Source organism: Hipposideros armiger, unplaced genomic scaffold (assembly GCF_001890085.2).
Source record: "Hipposideros armiger isolate ML-2016 unplaced genomic scaffold, ASM189008v1 scaffold_160, whole genome shotgun sequence".
In the NCBI taxonomy this organism is placed as follows: Eukaryota; Metazoa; Chordata; class Mammalia; order Chiroptera; family Hipposideridae; genus Hipposideros; species Hipposideros armiger.
Window position 1 is genome coordinate 2,055,242 of NW_017731510.1, and position 15,924 is coordinate 2,071,165.

Genomic DNA, 15,924 nt, shown 5'->3' on the forward strand with positions numbered 1-15,924 from the left:
CTCTGTGCTTTGGAAGTGTGCTCACCACCAAAAATCCTCACAGGTTGTTGTGGGCTGTCTGCTGCTGCAAAAAACCCTCTGTGGCCTGCAGAGGTAGGAGCTAAGGACAAGGGGCTCAGGGTGCCCCTGGCAACACAGCTCTAGGTGGGCGGGGCAGGCCCCCAAGGCACCACAGGGTGTGGATAGTGGCCCCCACCAAGTCAGAGCAGCATGCACTCCTGCATCAGCAGCCAACCCACACAAACTCGCCTGGAAAGCCCTGGCTGAGTTACGCAGGCGCACAGCTCGCAGCCCTGCACTCCCAGGAAAACTCGGTCTCAGCCTGTCCCAATCAGCCGCTCAAAGATCAGGCCGAAGAGCCCGACAGCCAATTGCCACCAAGACAACTCCGCATGTGCAGTGTGGAAATCAGGGACCTAAGGTGAGTCGCGCACTTCCGGGTCTGTTGTAGTTGAAGCGCGCTTGCCTGGCGTTTCCCTGGCTACGCAGCACAAACAATATGGAGGGTCGGGATCCAAGGCTGCATGCGCGCGCACGCACGCATGCACACACACACTCCTTCGCCAATTTCAGCAGACCAATGCAGTCCCAGACCCGAGCCTCTGTGGGAGGGCCCAGCCCTAAAAATATGGCGGCCCCCTGTGCACCTTCCGCGCGCAAGCTCCACACCAGGGGAAAAACTGGGACACAAACCTCCAGCTCCCGCGCCAAAGTTACTCAGATTCGTCCTTCCCGGAGGCTCCTGGGCCCCGCTCACAAAGCCACTCCCTCCACCAGGAACCGGGTGAGTGCTCAGCAGTGAGCAATTCAGTTTGCCAACTCCACTGTTTCTCCAGACGCCCCCAGCCTCACCGAGCCGAGCAAAGAGAGTCCTCACTATTTTCTCCTTCCAGCTATCATAGAACTCCTCTTCCCGGCAACGTAACTCTGGGCTCGTGAGCGTGGTATGGGGCCTGAGGGTCTCGCCCCCAACCGGAGAAGCCTCCCCACCGCTGAGGTGACCCTAACGGGGTTCGCCCTCTCTCGTCTCCTCCCCTCCTACCGGACTCGATGTGGCCTCTTCTTTAAGTCCTTCGTTTAGAGGTTCTGTTCATCTAGGGTCCAGGGAACTTCCGAGGTTGAATATCTTATAAATTATTTGTAATTTTGTTGTGATCCTGGGAGGTAGTTGGCACAGCGTCTGCCTATTCCTCCATCTTACTGGAAGTCCCATCTAACTTTTTTTAATGCAGCCTTTTCAGCACTTCCAAATAGTAAACTTGGTTAACTGTTTGTCCAGTTGGTACAAATTCATAATGCACAATCCCTCTGATATCAAAAAAGATTAGCAACACCATTGCAACAACCTTGCGAACTTGTCAGATCTCGTATGTAAAAATGAATTCTGATTGCAAAAATTAAAGACTGATATTGAAAAATCTATAAAGTGAATCTTAAAGATCATATGTACATATCTATATTTATAGAATGGAAGTATGGGGAAGAAGTTCTATTTTTATTAAATTTATTGGGGGTGACAATGGTTAGTAAAATTACATGGGTTTCAAGTGTGCATTCTGTAATACATCATCTATATATCACATGTTGTGCCCACCACCCTGAGTCAGTTCTCCTTCCATCACCATATATTTGACCCCCTTTATCCTCTTCTACCACCCCCTCCCCACTTACCCTCTGGTAACAACTAAACTACTGCCTGTGTCTATGAGATTTTGTTTGTTTGTTTGTCTTGTTCCTTTGTTGCTTTCAGTTTTATATCCCACATATGAGTGAAGTTCTATGGTTCTCAACTTTTAAGAATTTTAATACTAAACCAAGGGCTATAAATATTTTTGGAACATCTACATTGTCCAGTATCTCTTCATATGTCACAGATACCACTTAGAAAAACTCAGTATACAAATGGGTAGTCTAGAAAACTTTTTAATGTAAATTAAGATTAGTAGACACTATCAAGAATTCTTACAAATGGACACTGAAAAGACCACCGAACCAATAGGAAAATGGGCAAAGTATATGAGGAGTATATAAAGTATGTGAGGCAAAGGCATATGGCCCACAAATGTATGAAAATATATTTAACTTTGTTATAATCAAGGAAATGCAAATTAACTTAATAATATATTATTTACCATAAGCTTGAGTACTGTAAAGAGACTGTTAGTACTTATTGCTGGCAGGGATATGGAGATAAAGAATATTCCCTTATATTGGTGGTAGGAATGTGAACTTTTAAGATGCTTTTGGGAAGTAATCTGCTATGTATTAAAATTAAAAATTGATAATCCTCTTGGAAGAAGAAAAGGACATTCAGTAGAAACTTAGGAAAATGAAAAAAATCTTTAGAGGTGCTTAGGATGGAACCACTTTTTGAAGTAAAATCTCATAGAAATTCACCAGCATTGTGCATGAACATGAATATTCACTGTGGCATGTTTCCTAGTATAAAGGTCTGGAAATAAAGCCATTATTTATCATAGGAGAATGATTGAATAAATTATTGACTATTATATAACCATTAGAAAGAATGAATTAAAGCTATACAGAGATTGATGTACAGAGATTTTGCAGTGCTTTTCAGTGAACGAGCAAAATTCAGAAAAAGGCATAATGTCCCATTTTTTTGTGGCACACGGGCAGCTCTCTGTATGTGTGAGTAAGTGTGCATGTCTGTGTAGGATTCTTTGAGCTTGGAGAAGATAATGGGAGTGCATACAGGTTATTAAAATAACCATATTTGTATTAGATTATGCATATATCTACAGAGGCAGATTGACTTGAAACTAATGGAACTTGAGATCCAGGACATCTGCCCATCTCAAGGTCCCGGGAGGGACCCTACAATATTTTTACCTGGCTAATGCCTTTGTATAACTTAAGAAACAGATTTGCACCTTGATCGGGTGAGACTACTATCTCTTTTTAATCAAACTTCCTCATTTATCACACTTCCTCTCCTGTTAGATGGCAGTGTAGTGGCATTTTAGGGTCTGGATAAGGAAAAGCTGGAAGTAACATTGTGTTTGGATTAGAGATAATATTTATGTGCTGTGCAGTCACTTTTGTGAATAGATAAATTATTACTGTCTTATTAGCTGTCCCAGCTTATGATTAAGTATCAGAAATGCTTCTACTGCCACCTCAGCTGGTGGTGTTATATGAGAGTGTCAAGTTAGAAGTATCAAAGTATCAGTGTGACTTATTATACTTGAACTGTGTGTGTCATATTGGAGAAACAGTGTTTGAAGTGTATGGGGCCAGAAGCTAGCCTGCAGGGAAATCTTCCAGAATTTGTTACCTTTATAAAATAAATTTTATAGGAATTTCTCTGAATTTGACAATAATCATAAATATACATGATGTTACTGTTCATGATTTATAAAGCTGAAAGAAACATTACCAAAAGATCAATGAAAAATAACTTATCAACCATAGTTAGAGGAAAGAATGAAATTATCTTTATTTTTTTCTATAAAAGCTATTACAAAATTGTTATGTAAAAAGTGATCTATGCAAATGAAGTAAAAATATGGGGGGAAATTATTATAGAATGCCATATAGTTAGTAAAAATACTATGTTTTCTGGAAGTTGCAGTGTACTATATTTCAGCTTTCATGAATTGTATTATGTTGTGATCCCTCCATTCTAAATATTCACTTTTGTGCTCTATTTTGTTTTTGTAATTTGGTATTTTTCTTAAAGTGAGATCCCCAAATTGTATGCGTCTTGTATACAAATTCTAGCCAGGCCCCACAAAATCTGAATTTAGATTAAAAAATTTTATCTAACTGGGTATATAATGAGAAAATTCAATAAAAAAGATGAGCAAACATTTTAGGATTCCTTAGGAATGAACTACAGTAATTTGTGTTTTTATATTAAATGATGACGAGTGAATATGCAAAGGCCAGTTATTAAAATGAAATTGTCAAAAGCTTTAAAGTTCTTTCTTAAACATTGGTTCTTTGAGGATTTATAGTAGAAAATTATTGAGAAATTTGATCTTGATCTGGCTCAGACCTGCTGCACCAGGAAAGTTTACATTGCAGAAAACGCCGCTATGATGGCTGACCAGCAGAGGGCACTGTGCGACTGGTCTGAGGTGTGCGGTGAGCTCTCCGCCTTCAAGGCGAGTAGAGGTGGTTAATAGAATAAATATTTGATGTGGACAACTTAGAGCTCACGGTGTCAGAGGAGAGGAAGTTCTTCCCCACTTCCCACCGAACTCTCCCCCCCCCCCCCATATACGCACAGTGTTGAGATGAATGGGCGGATGGGTTACAGATTGTGTGCTGGGTAGAGATGAGTAGGGAAAAGCTTGCTAGAGAAGATGACCCCTTGGGCTGTTGGCTGGGAAGAAGAGAAAGGATGTGGTTTGATAAAAAGAAGAAAAGAAGATGTTTTAGGAATTTGGCAGAGGGTTAAAGGAAGCAAGAGAATTTGAGAGTAAATGCTCTTCAGGATAAAGTGATTCCCATTTAAGAGGGAAGAACTTGACTCATTTTTCCTGTGGGCTGAGTTACAGGGTAGAGATTCCTGTGTTGAAAGCCAGACTGCTATTCTCAAAGGAATGACTGTATGAAGTTTTTGTGCGCCAACTGTTATACTAATGTTTGTTTCTTGGTAGACTCATATAGGGCCTAGAATTCCCCTTCCTTATCCATGGCCTAGGGCCCAGATGTTGCTGGCAGAGAAAGTGACTACAGGGATTAATACTGGATATGAGTGGTTACTAGATCTTCTTGTGGTGGGAAGTAGCATAAGAATAAAATAGGTCTTTATTCTAATTTCATGTTCTAATAAACAGCTCCTTATGTATGACCATTCCTGAAATTAGCTAAAAATAAAAGATCTGACAGCCTCTTTGCAGTTACATCTGTATATACAAGCTAATTTTTATTTAAAATATTAAGTTATTAAAATAATACTCATAGGTAGTTAAAAGTTTAAATGGTATGGAAGCTTATGAAAATAAAATCAGCTTCATTTCTCCCATTCTGATTCTGTTCCACCACAGGCCACCACTTTGAATTCTTTCTGTTTTTAGTTATTTTGGTGTTTTCCACCATAGTTCTAGAAACGCTCTCTCTGAATTCTCTTGTAGATGAAGATTTAACTTACTTACCTTAGGGCCAAGTAGTGAAATAGTATGTTACATTTGTCTCTTTTCTGGTGTAATTTGCTTTTCCTGCCTCATTTTTCTATGGGAACAATTTTTTTTTACATATCAATTCTTACGTTTTCCATCAGATTACTATATACTTATACTACAAAGTATCTCTTATATATTAAAAAATTAATCTCTCAGAATAATCTCTCAGTTCTACTATTTTCTCCCCTGAAGACTTCCTTCCCAGGTAGGCTGATTATTTTGAAGATGTGTTGTAAAGTGGCCATCCCAGAACTTTCTTGCTGCCTTCTTGAGTTGGATTCCCTGTTTGTTTTTGTGTGTGTGTGTGTGTGTGTGTGTGTGTGTGTGTGTTTTCTTTACTGAGTAACCTCTAGTATTACTGAAGCACACCTTGCAATAAGTAGGAACACTACATGAAAGTAAATTTAAATGTCTGATAGTTTGGCTAGGTATAGAAATATGAAGTGTTGCTCTAGCTGTTTGTGTTGCTATTAAGAAGTTCAATGTCATATTGATTTTTCCCTTATAAATAAGCTGTTTTTATGAACTTGTGGGTTTTTAAAAATTATATATTCTGTAATTTCAAAAATTTGGTATAATTGTCTTGCTTTGGGTACTTAGTAAAGCCTTTCAACCAGAAACCTTATTTCTTAGAGTTTTGTGAAATTTTCTTATATATTTTAAAGTGTTCTCTTTCTCTGGTTTTTGTGAAACTCTAAGTGGTTGGATATTGACTCTCATATTTATACTCTTTTCTTTTACATTTTGATCTTGTTTTTTTGTTCAGCTTTTTGGGAGTTCACTCTTATTTTTCACTACTATGATTACATCATGTTAGGCTGTCATAATTCTAATTCCCCAATAGCTCTTTTACTCTGTTGCTTTTTAAAAACAGCATTTTATTCTTGTTTTATATGAATGTATTATCATCTTATAATTCTGAGGATGTTAGCATTGTTTCCTCAAGTCTTCCTTTTTTCTGTCTTCATTTTTGAATCTCTTTGTCATAGTGGGAACTTTCCACACACATCTGGTAATTTTCCGGAGAGAGAGCATAGAAGAATAATGGGGTGCTCTGAGTATGGGTCAGATAGCAAGCTTTACTTTTAGGGGAATGACTTTCAGACATGAGTATGTGGAGGATTTGGGTTTTTTTCTATCTTTCTGTGAGTTTTCAATGATTGTCCAGGGAATAATCTTTGGATCTCTGGCCATTGGTGTAGCAATCTGGCTGTGTAAGGTTCCTGTGCAGCCCGGAGAAGAGGGCTTGTGAGAAAGGAGCAATGCTGCTTTTTAAAAGCCTTTTGCTTTTAGTTCTCTATAGTTTATCTCATGAAGCTTCTCCACACTTTTAACCCTGATCTCCTGGGTCAGCTGCTCTGTGAGGAGACTTTCAATGTTTCCCTTCACTTTCCACCTTTGCCTCAGTCCCTCTTCCATCATTGGCGTCTCCACCTTATGAGCCTCCCCTACTTTGCAGGCTGAAGCCTCCCTCTTCCTGTCCACAGGCCACTCTGACACTACTGAGGTTCTGGCGAATAGGTGACAGTGATGGTTAATTTTATGTGTCAATTTGACTGGGCTACGGGCTGCCCAGATATTTGGTCAAGCATTAGTCTGGGTGTTTTTGGGAGGGTGCTTTTGGATGAGATTAACATTTGAATTGTAGACTGGGTAAAGCAGATTGCCCTTTCTAGTGTGAGTGGGCCTCATCTAATCAGTTGAACAAAAAGGCTGAGTAAAAGGAAACTTCTCCTGCCTGATGGCCTTAGAACTGGGACATCATCTTTGTCCTGCTTTTGGACTGGGCTACAGCATTGCTCTCCTGGATCTCCATCTTGCTGACTATAAATCTTGGGACTTGTCAGACTGTATAATTGTGAGAGCTCATTTATACTAAACCTCTACATATGTATGCTATTGATTCTATTTCTTGGGAAAACCCTGACTAATGCAGTGATCCTCTTATTATAACTGAATTACTCTGTTAGAAATGGATTGACCTATCTTCCCAGAAAACAATTCTAAAGTAGGACCTGCTCTCCCTGCCTTGCATGTGGTCCAGGGCCCTTCCTCAGGCTGCCGTCCCCTCTGTAGGCTCCTGTCCTGCTGCAGCTCACACTCAGAGGCATCTTAGAGGCATGGAGGCAACTTTCTTGCCAAAAGCAGAAAGGCATCTATTTTAGGGGCAAAAAAATCTCCATGGCTAATGATTCCATCCCTAGTTTTTAAAAATGTGGCTGTATATTTTTACGTTTTTTCCTGTTCCTTAAGTGGTGCCTAAGTGGGCAGGGGTGATGAATGGGTGTGTCCATTTTACAATGGGAATCAGAAGCTAGGTGCCCTTTAGACAGGGCCTTTATTGCTGTTAGAATCTCTGCCATAGAGACTGTATCCCTCATGTCTCTGTATTACATTTCAAGTCGATAACTACATGGGTGTGTCCACTTCATGAAAATTTTGAGCTGTATAGTTAGTTTATCATGCATACCGGAAAGTGCACAAAACTTAACAGAAAAATCTCTATTAGAAAACATTTGAATATAAAAGATGGCAATAATGTGAGAAATTCACAAAAATAAAAGGATACAGCTTGCCTTGGGTTTTTGACATCTACAAGCTCCTTCGACTCTGCAGCACAAAAGACTGACAGTCTTGCTTTTTATATTCAGACCTAAATGAAATTTTTGTGCGTTCTACACTCATGAACTCTGTGTACTCTTCATTTCACCTCCTGTTAGTCTCCCAATTTGTGTGCTTTAGTCTGGCATCCCACATAGATCTTGCTCATTGTTATAGTTCCTATACTCTGCCTGCTTGGGAAGTGACCTTTTGGACCAGTTATGATGACCTCTTGCTGCTAGCGGTACCACTGCCCCTGGTCTGAGACCAGAGACTTGGAGAGTATGAGCAGGATGCATCAGGCACTTGTATGTAGATACTTGATTTTAGAGTCCTTGTGTGCCTTGTAGCAAGTCACACACACGCCTAGGACAGCCTTAAACCTTCCCCTTTGATAGGGTTCATTTCTGGGTTTGGAAAGACCATATTGAATCCTGAGTGAAGGGCCAGCAGTATTGTAACTAAATGCAGTAGATTTTGATCTGTTTTGCTTTGCTTTGGGGGCACTTGTGGAATGGGGCCTGAATCACTTCTATACTCGTTTGCCTTTACTCCAGATATTTTCATAATAAATATTTGTTGTTTCTTTTTATTGAAGATAGAGAATCTTATTGAAAATAAGCGCAAAATTAAATAAGAATCTCACAACTCATTTTAGTTGATTCTATCATAAAGTTCACAAGTTTTCTTGTAAAGCAATTGAAAATAACCGACTTTTCAGCAGTGCTATGCATAAAGATGTTAGCCACGAACACCCAATGTCTTGCATTTTGAACTGTTTGTCTAAGAGTTATGCACAGTGAAAGATTTGCCTGGCAGCATGCTCTGTGCTCCAAATATTATCTTCTTCTCAGCTTGCATTTCTTTGTGATATAAACTGCTTCATGTCCACAGCTCACTGAATAAAAAAACAAAAACCAAAAACAATTTATAAATATAATAGGAATACAACATGCATTTAATAGGAATTATAGGGTGTCTCTAATTTATGAATTTATGTTTAAAGGTATATTTATAAGCTGATTGATTAAAACCCAACCCATTTTTTCATTGGATGTATACTGTAAAGAATTGGTTGAAAAAGCCTGCATGAGCCATAAGAAGGTGCTACAAAGAATTTCAGTACTCAAAGTACCCGGCTGGGTCTAAAGACTTCCTTCTGGGATAAGGCAGTATCCAACACTTCCCCCCAAATGTATGAATTAGGCTATGAGAGAGGAAAAGTGTTGAAAAATAAAAATGTCAGTGTGAGCTTATTAATCTTTTATTTGTAACTGGTGACATTTCAGGAGTTTAGCAAAATGAAGTGAACATTTCTAGTGAGGTGGTCATCGTTTAAGATAGACAGTCCCTGTTTGTCAGCAGGAACTTTTGTATTTGAGGGGATTTCCAGAAAATAATTTGGGAGCGATGACTGGCAAAGCATCCAGAGTCCGTGTGAGATGGGGAGAGCCCTTGGCTTTGCGGTCCATTGGCACATCCTTTTGGGTGACTCCCAGGGGTGCAGCGATATCAGCGGGACGTCATCGTCAATGTGGGTGGCAGAGGGCCCACTGCGTGGGGGTGAGGGGGTTGCATTTAGTGATATCACTCCTCTTCTTTTTTGTGAGTTAGTTTAATGTACTCTTCAGGGATAAATGAAGTAAACTGCTTATGAAAATATGAACAACCTCCTTAGGACATTGCATTGTCTTCTTGTCTTCTATCTCCAATTAATCCAGAATTCCTTGACGAGTGACTATTTTGAGAGGAAAAGGGTGCATGGCATCTTACAGGGACCTGGGTAGAATGGAAGATTTCCAGAACATGATCATGGAGCACCGGCTCAGCTCACACAGTCAGCCTCTTGTGGGGAGGTTTAAAGGGCCCTCCACTCGAGCAGTCAGTATTGAACACTTACTGTTCATTGGACACACACAAGAAATGTATTTGTCCACGTGGTGCAGGAGAATAAAAACAATGATGATTGCTTTGGGCTGTCTGTCCACCTCAATGAGGATTTACTGCCCACATTTCGAAGATAAGTGTTAAGCTAGTTTAGTTTCTGGGTTTCTGGTGGCTTGTTTTAAGGGGAAGTCACACTTTGAGCGGCTCCTGCATTTTGGATTTGCCTTTGGAGAACAGTTGTCAACTTCGATTTTTCTCACAGATGGAAAATCATACTCAGACATCATCTCTGGGTTCTTGTTTTGTGCTACATTGTGGAGATCAGACTTTGGAGTGCTTTGTGATTTGTGACAGGCAGATAGCCCCAGGCACACATTTTTGTCAGGCCCTATTGTCTAAGGGATGTTTGCCATACTTGCCCGATCCTAAGAGTTACCAAGGGGAGCAGGTCCACCATACATATAACCAAGTCCCACCTCTCCTGAGTCAGGTTCCTCAGGGGACAGGTTTGCACGTTGCTGTTGCTATCATATCTTGTCTTCTCCTGGGAATCTTCTGGAGGCATCCCATCTCCTGAAGACAAAAAGGCCAGTGTGTGAATCTGAGCTGCAAGGCTTAAGTTGGTCCCTGTGGTCTCTCTCCTTGCTTCTCCATGTAGCCCGCCCACACTGCTCCCACTGGCCCCTCCCACACTGTCCCCACCCACACTGCCCCTGCCCACTCTGGCCCCGCCCACACTGCTCCCCCTTGCTCACACTGGCCCTGCCCACACTGCCATACTGGCCACTCCCGTGCTGACCACATCCACATTGGTCTCTCCTGCTCACACTGGCCCCCTCATTGCTCTTCCAACAGGTGGACCAACAGGACCTCTCACTCTCAGAGTTTCTGCACTTGCTCTTCCCTGTGTATCCATGGGGCGCCTTCCTGCTTCTTCACTGCCTTCAGGGCTTAGTTCACATGGCATTTTCTCACTGAAACATTTTCTGATCACTCCATTGAAAATAACATCCCTTATCCCGGTCCCCACCAGTGTATTCGTTTGTATCCTCCTCCCCTGATCCATTTTCCTCCACAGTATTCATCACCATCTATCTTGCTATGTATTTTCTAAAATCTTATTTCTCCCTTGAGGGTATGCATTTTGTACCAGTTGATTCCCTGCAGTGTCTAGCATGGTGCCTAGGGCACAGATAGGGCTCACTAAATATATGTTGAAGGACGGATGGATTTTTGACAAGCCCCTGGTCATTCTTCATGTCACTCAATATCAGAAAATGCTAGTCCGGTAGATGTTTAGAAGGAAACTGAGTGAACCACAGGAAACATTTGTTTTCTCCCGGTCATGTCTCCCGGTTCCCCAGGCTCTAAGACTCGATAAATGCCTGGACTCGCTTGCAACCTCTGCCTGTCCTTGCTGTGAACAGCCACCCTGACAGGGGACGATGACACATTGAGTGTGAGTGGGAATCTTTTGGGGGTGACTAATTCACCTTGGGGAACAAATTCTTCTGCTGAAAAGTGACTTCATTCGCACATTTCACCTGGTACAGTGAATGGTAAATGTCTTTCCCTGGTACAGTGAATGGTAACTGTCTCCCAGCCTTTTTGTATAGATAGTGTTTAGCTGGATTGACTTCAGACAGGAGATTTGAACAAATCTACATCCTCAAGGGTAGTTGTCCTTGGACAAAGTGTGGTTCTTGGACCAGCATTGGCCTCACATGGGAACTGTTTAGAAATGCAAACTCTCCAGTCCTACTTAATCAGAATATGTATGCGGTGGTTAATTTTAGGTCAACCTGGCTGGGCCGTGGTGCCCAGATATGTGTCCAAATGTTGTTTTAGATGTTTCTATGATGGTGTTTTTTGGATGAGATGAACATAAAATTGGTGGACTTTGAGTAAAGCAGATTGCCCTCCATCATGGGTGGGCCTTGTCCAACCAGTTGAAGGCCTGACTAGAACAAAGTCTGACTTCCCTGGGCAAGAAGGAATTCTGCCAGCAGATGGCCTTCAGACTTGAATGACAAGATCAGATCTTCCCTTGGGTCTCCAGGCTGCTGGCCCATCCTGCAGGTTTTTGACTTGCCAAGGTTTGTGAGCCAATTCCTTAAAGTAAATCTCTCTCTCTACCTGTGTATATACACTCCTGTTGGTTCTGTTTCTTTGGAGAACTCTAATGCAGTACATTTTAACAAGATCCCTAGGAGATTCATATATATCTTTAAGTTTGAGAAGCACTGACCTTAATAAACTCTTCTGGTAGAATGATTTTGATGGGTGCTGCCTTTGGCTGTTTGTATTTTTATGTGTTTAATTCTGTAACAGGACACATAAGGTTGTATAGTAAGGTAATTATTTTAATGTTGTACAGTAGCCATCTCCTGGATGGATGTCATTTTCTCTAAATTACTGATTATGTTGATTCTATTTCAGGATGAAAATATTTTAGACTTATTTCTCTAATTCAACTAGACTAAACGTTAGTATGCTTTTCCTCCCCTGCCCCGCTCCTCAACCTTTGGTTTCTTGACTCAAACGGGATTTCTTTCCTCCCTAAACCTTTACCTTCATGGCCTTCAGATACATTGGGTCCCCTTAAGCACACTCAGGGAATTTCCCAATTATTCAAGTGGGAAATGTTCACACATAGATGGATCAATATGCCACCTGTATTTCTGTGTGTGTGTTTTATACAGATGGAATCTTGGGTTCAAATGTTATAGTCAAACTATCTTATAAGGTGCTTTCTAAAGTCATCATAAAGAGTGTGTGAATTTTCATATTTCCTTTACTGATTAATGTTGGTTGCTTTATTTCAATGGCCAGCGCTACCATAAAGGAATGCATGATGTTCCATTTAACCTTGCCCTCTAAGCTGCAGTTAAGAAAACTTGGTACTATGAGCTATCGCATACATGAGTTTGATGTATTTTCTCCTTCTCTTTAATGACCTTAATGTCAGCTATTTTATTCTGTCTGGCAGAATTTTATGGTGACTTGTTACCACATAGGGCTCCATAAGTGAGTAGGGACTCCATGTAAGATTTTCTAGCTAATTCAGTGATATTCCTTCAAGCATCATATTCTTTAAGTTTGAACTGTTTTATAAATGGTTTTCATGTTGTTTGTCATGCATTTATTTAATACCTTAAACAGAAGAAGGCTACACATAATAAGCAGGCTGAAAATAAGCTTTGTAGAACAGGGCCAGCACAGCAATTTACTTGTCCTGCATTTTGAAATGGTTTGTTTTTAAAATCACTTGCAACATTTTGGAAACTTTTTTTTTTATAATTTACATCTATAGCTGATAGTGGGGTTTTTCTTTGTACTTACAGTACGGCCAAGTACAGCGTGTTGACATTTCTACCTCGATTCTTGTATGAGCAGATTAGAAGAGCTGCTAATGCCTTCTTCCTCTTCATTGCCTTATTGCAGGTAATATTTCTTCAAAAATTATTTAAAATTCATAACCATAATTACATGTAAAATGAGGTTTTGCTGAAAGGTCCCTTAGCTGAAAAAGTGTCATAATATGCTAATGTAATTTGCTTTTTTCATCCAGTTGTTATTTGCATGAACAAACACTACCTTTGCATGAAAGCAGACTCCTTTAGGTATGCCTTAAAGAAAATTGCAATTACTATAAAAGAGGCAGGGAAAAATGGTGAGAGGGTCATACTTTTAACCCTTTTTCTGTTCTACACATAACAATAAAATTTTAAAAACGTGTAACACACTTAGCTAGTTTTAAGAAATAAGGTAATCATTTTGGTGTAACAGAAATGGAACAGAACCATGCAAGAGTGAGTGGTGTCATAATTTCTTCTTTTCCATCAAGAGTATTTTAATTTGTCAACTTCCCTCTTTTGGTCTCTTATCTTTCAGCAAATTCCAGATGTATCTCCAACAGGAAGATATACCACCCTGGTGCCATTGATCATTATTTTAACAATTGCAGGCATCAAAGAGATTGTAGAAGATTTTGTAAGTTTTTGCTTTCCGATAATGAAAACATTTGCTGAATATGAACTTATAACTAATTTGTCGCTTTGGGCTTTTTCTGTTTAAGACAGGACATTGGTTTGTAGTTTAACTAGCCCTTCAAGGTTCGTGATGGTATGTTTTGGGAGGGCACAAGTACATACAGTGTCCTTACTATTTATATAATGACACAGAAGTAGTTCAAACTGTGTTTTCTACTATGAGCTTTCTAGAGCCCCTTTGATCTGTTATCACTGATGCTCCCTACACCCTCCTTTAGAACTTGCTAATTTGGGTGGCAAATGAAGGACCCTTTTGCTGTCTAGCGTAGCATCACTGTGCTGGCTGTGCCCGAGGTCATTTTACAATAATCTTCTCCTGTCTCATGCTCCTCTCAGTATATCTCCAAGTTCATCAGCTCAACCATATTCATACTCTCTCCTTTTTTCTCTCTAGCATCTTTCCAGCTCTCTCTGCTCTTTCTCTCCCCTCCCTTGCTCCCACTTCCAGTCTCTATCACACCATCCTACACTTTTTTCTGGGAATAGGTAAACGAATACATGTAATTAACACAAATCAAAGCAATAGTTATTTTGCCCCAGAAGTTCTTTATGGAGAGAATGAATTCAATTGTTGTTGTTGGGTTTATCATCCAGAATAATTCTTTCGTTATGATAAAAAACAAAGAGGAGGGAGACGTTTCATACTTCAAGGGCTTGTTTGTTGTTAGAACCAAAACACAATCATTGAAACCAGGTGAGATGGCATCTCCATGGACTGCGCTTGTCCACTGAATGCAGCAAGCGCTGCTCGATCACCAGTCACTGAACTGGAGTTTACAGCCTCAGTGTTGTTGGCAGCTGGCATCCTTGTCCCCTGTTTTCTCCTGATCTTATTGTTCGCGGGTTCCAATTATTCATCTGGAACTTCTGAATCTAAGAACTTTTTTTCTTTCTGTAACAGAAGCGACATAAGGCCGACAATGCAGTTAACAAAAAGAAAACAATAGGTACGATACCAAGCTGATCCCCTTTTTCCACTAAATACCTAAGAATAAGACCTACCTGTAGTTAAGGAATTTTAAATAAGTAGTTGATGATATTTGGATAAATTGGGGAAAATGATTTATACATACTTGAAAGAAATAGCAAAATGACCCAAAAAAAATGCAACAAAATGTGAGTCCTGGCAATTAAGATTTGAATGGGATTTGTGTATTTTAGAGTTTTAGAAAAAGGTTGTAGTTTTCAGGAGCTGGACATATTTTATATTTAAAAAAGTCCAAGCATTCCTATCCTTGGCTTATAATTGCTCCCTACCTCTGTCTACTTTTTATTGTATTGACTTCTAGAATATTAGCTCTGTGTTGTGGGTGTTTTATTAATCTTTTTGGTTCTTCTTTGTTTGTTTTCTGTAAATCTTGTAATAGCAGGGTGATTTTTTTTTCTTCTGGGATAAATCTGAATAGATTTAACTTACATACATACACCTGTATTTCTATGGATGCATTAATGTATATGTGGTACATAGGTACATAGATTGGGGCTGTGTTTTGGGGAGTGGTGATAGTATACCTTTATCTCTAAGCATATGGTGTGTTGGAATTAATAAGTGGGATTTTAAAATGAGCCTTGTGGATTTTGGAAAGCTGATTTTATTTTGATTATCACCAGGATTAACAGGTGCTTTCTTTTTTTCTTTTTCAGTGTTAAGAAATGGTATGTGGCAAACCATTATGTGGAAAGAGGTAAACACTAATTTTAAAGATATACAAGAAAGTATTGGTTGGAGACTTGTAATTAATTGCTAGTCTTGATTACAGTATAAAGTTTGTGTTAAGACATATGTTGTCTTCATTGAATGTATGTTTTACATTGAGGAGTTTCCCCACAAGGTTTTACTTAGGAGTGATGCGTATTTACTCTGTTCCTTGCACTTTCTAGAAGGTGCTCACTGTGTCAGTTCATTTTGAAGTTCATTGCTTCTGGTGGATAGTTCTGAAATCTCAAAGCATTTTCTACTTTCTAAATCCAATTCAAGAAACATTTCCTCTGGTCTTCTGTTCTCTTAACCTAAATCCATTTTTTAAAAGGTTTTTTTTGAAGTTGAGATTTTCACTTCTAACATTTTTGGTGGAAAGAGTTTTGAGTTTATGATCACCATGAAATATAAAGTGGTGGGGTAGTGGTTGAAACCATCCCATTTCAATTCCGAGGCAGGGGTGGTTGGGTGTGACTAGTGGTGACTGCTCTTAACTTTACAATAGCGAGAAAGGTTTGCCCCCATGGTCCTG

The 15,924-nt window shown here is 39.9% G+C and overlaps 1 protein-coding gene across 7 annotated transcripts in view; it reads left to right on the forward strand.

Moving 5' to 3' along the window:
* Window positions 1–15,924, forward strand: part of ATP8A2 (ATPase phospholipid transporting 8A2) — a 624,797-nt gene that overhangs the window by 143,702 nt on the left and 465,171 nt on the right. For 5 of the 7 annotated variants that reach the window (XM_019651455.1, XM_019651453.1, XM_019651451.1 and 2 more), the window contains exons 3-6: window positions 12,986–13,085; window positions 13,536–13,634; window positions 14,595–14,640; window positions 15,338–15,378. The exons of 1 other annotated variant lie outside the window; for it this stretch is intronic. In XM_019651455.1, coding sequence (XP_019507000.1) covers window positions 12,986–13,085; window positions 13,536–13,634; window positions 14,595–14,640; window positions 15,338–15,378 — 286 coding nt within the window. The remainder of the gene's footprint in view (window positions 1–12,985; window positions 13,086–13,535; window positions 13,635–14,594; window positions 14,641–15,337; window positions 15,379–15,924) is intronic. One more of the 7 variants, XM_019651457.1, reaches the window with a different exon arrangement.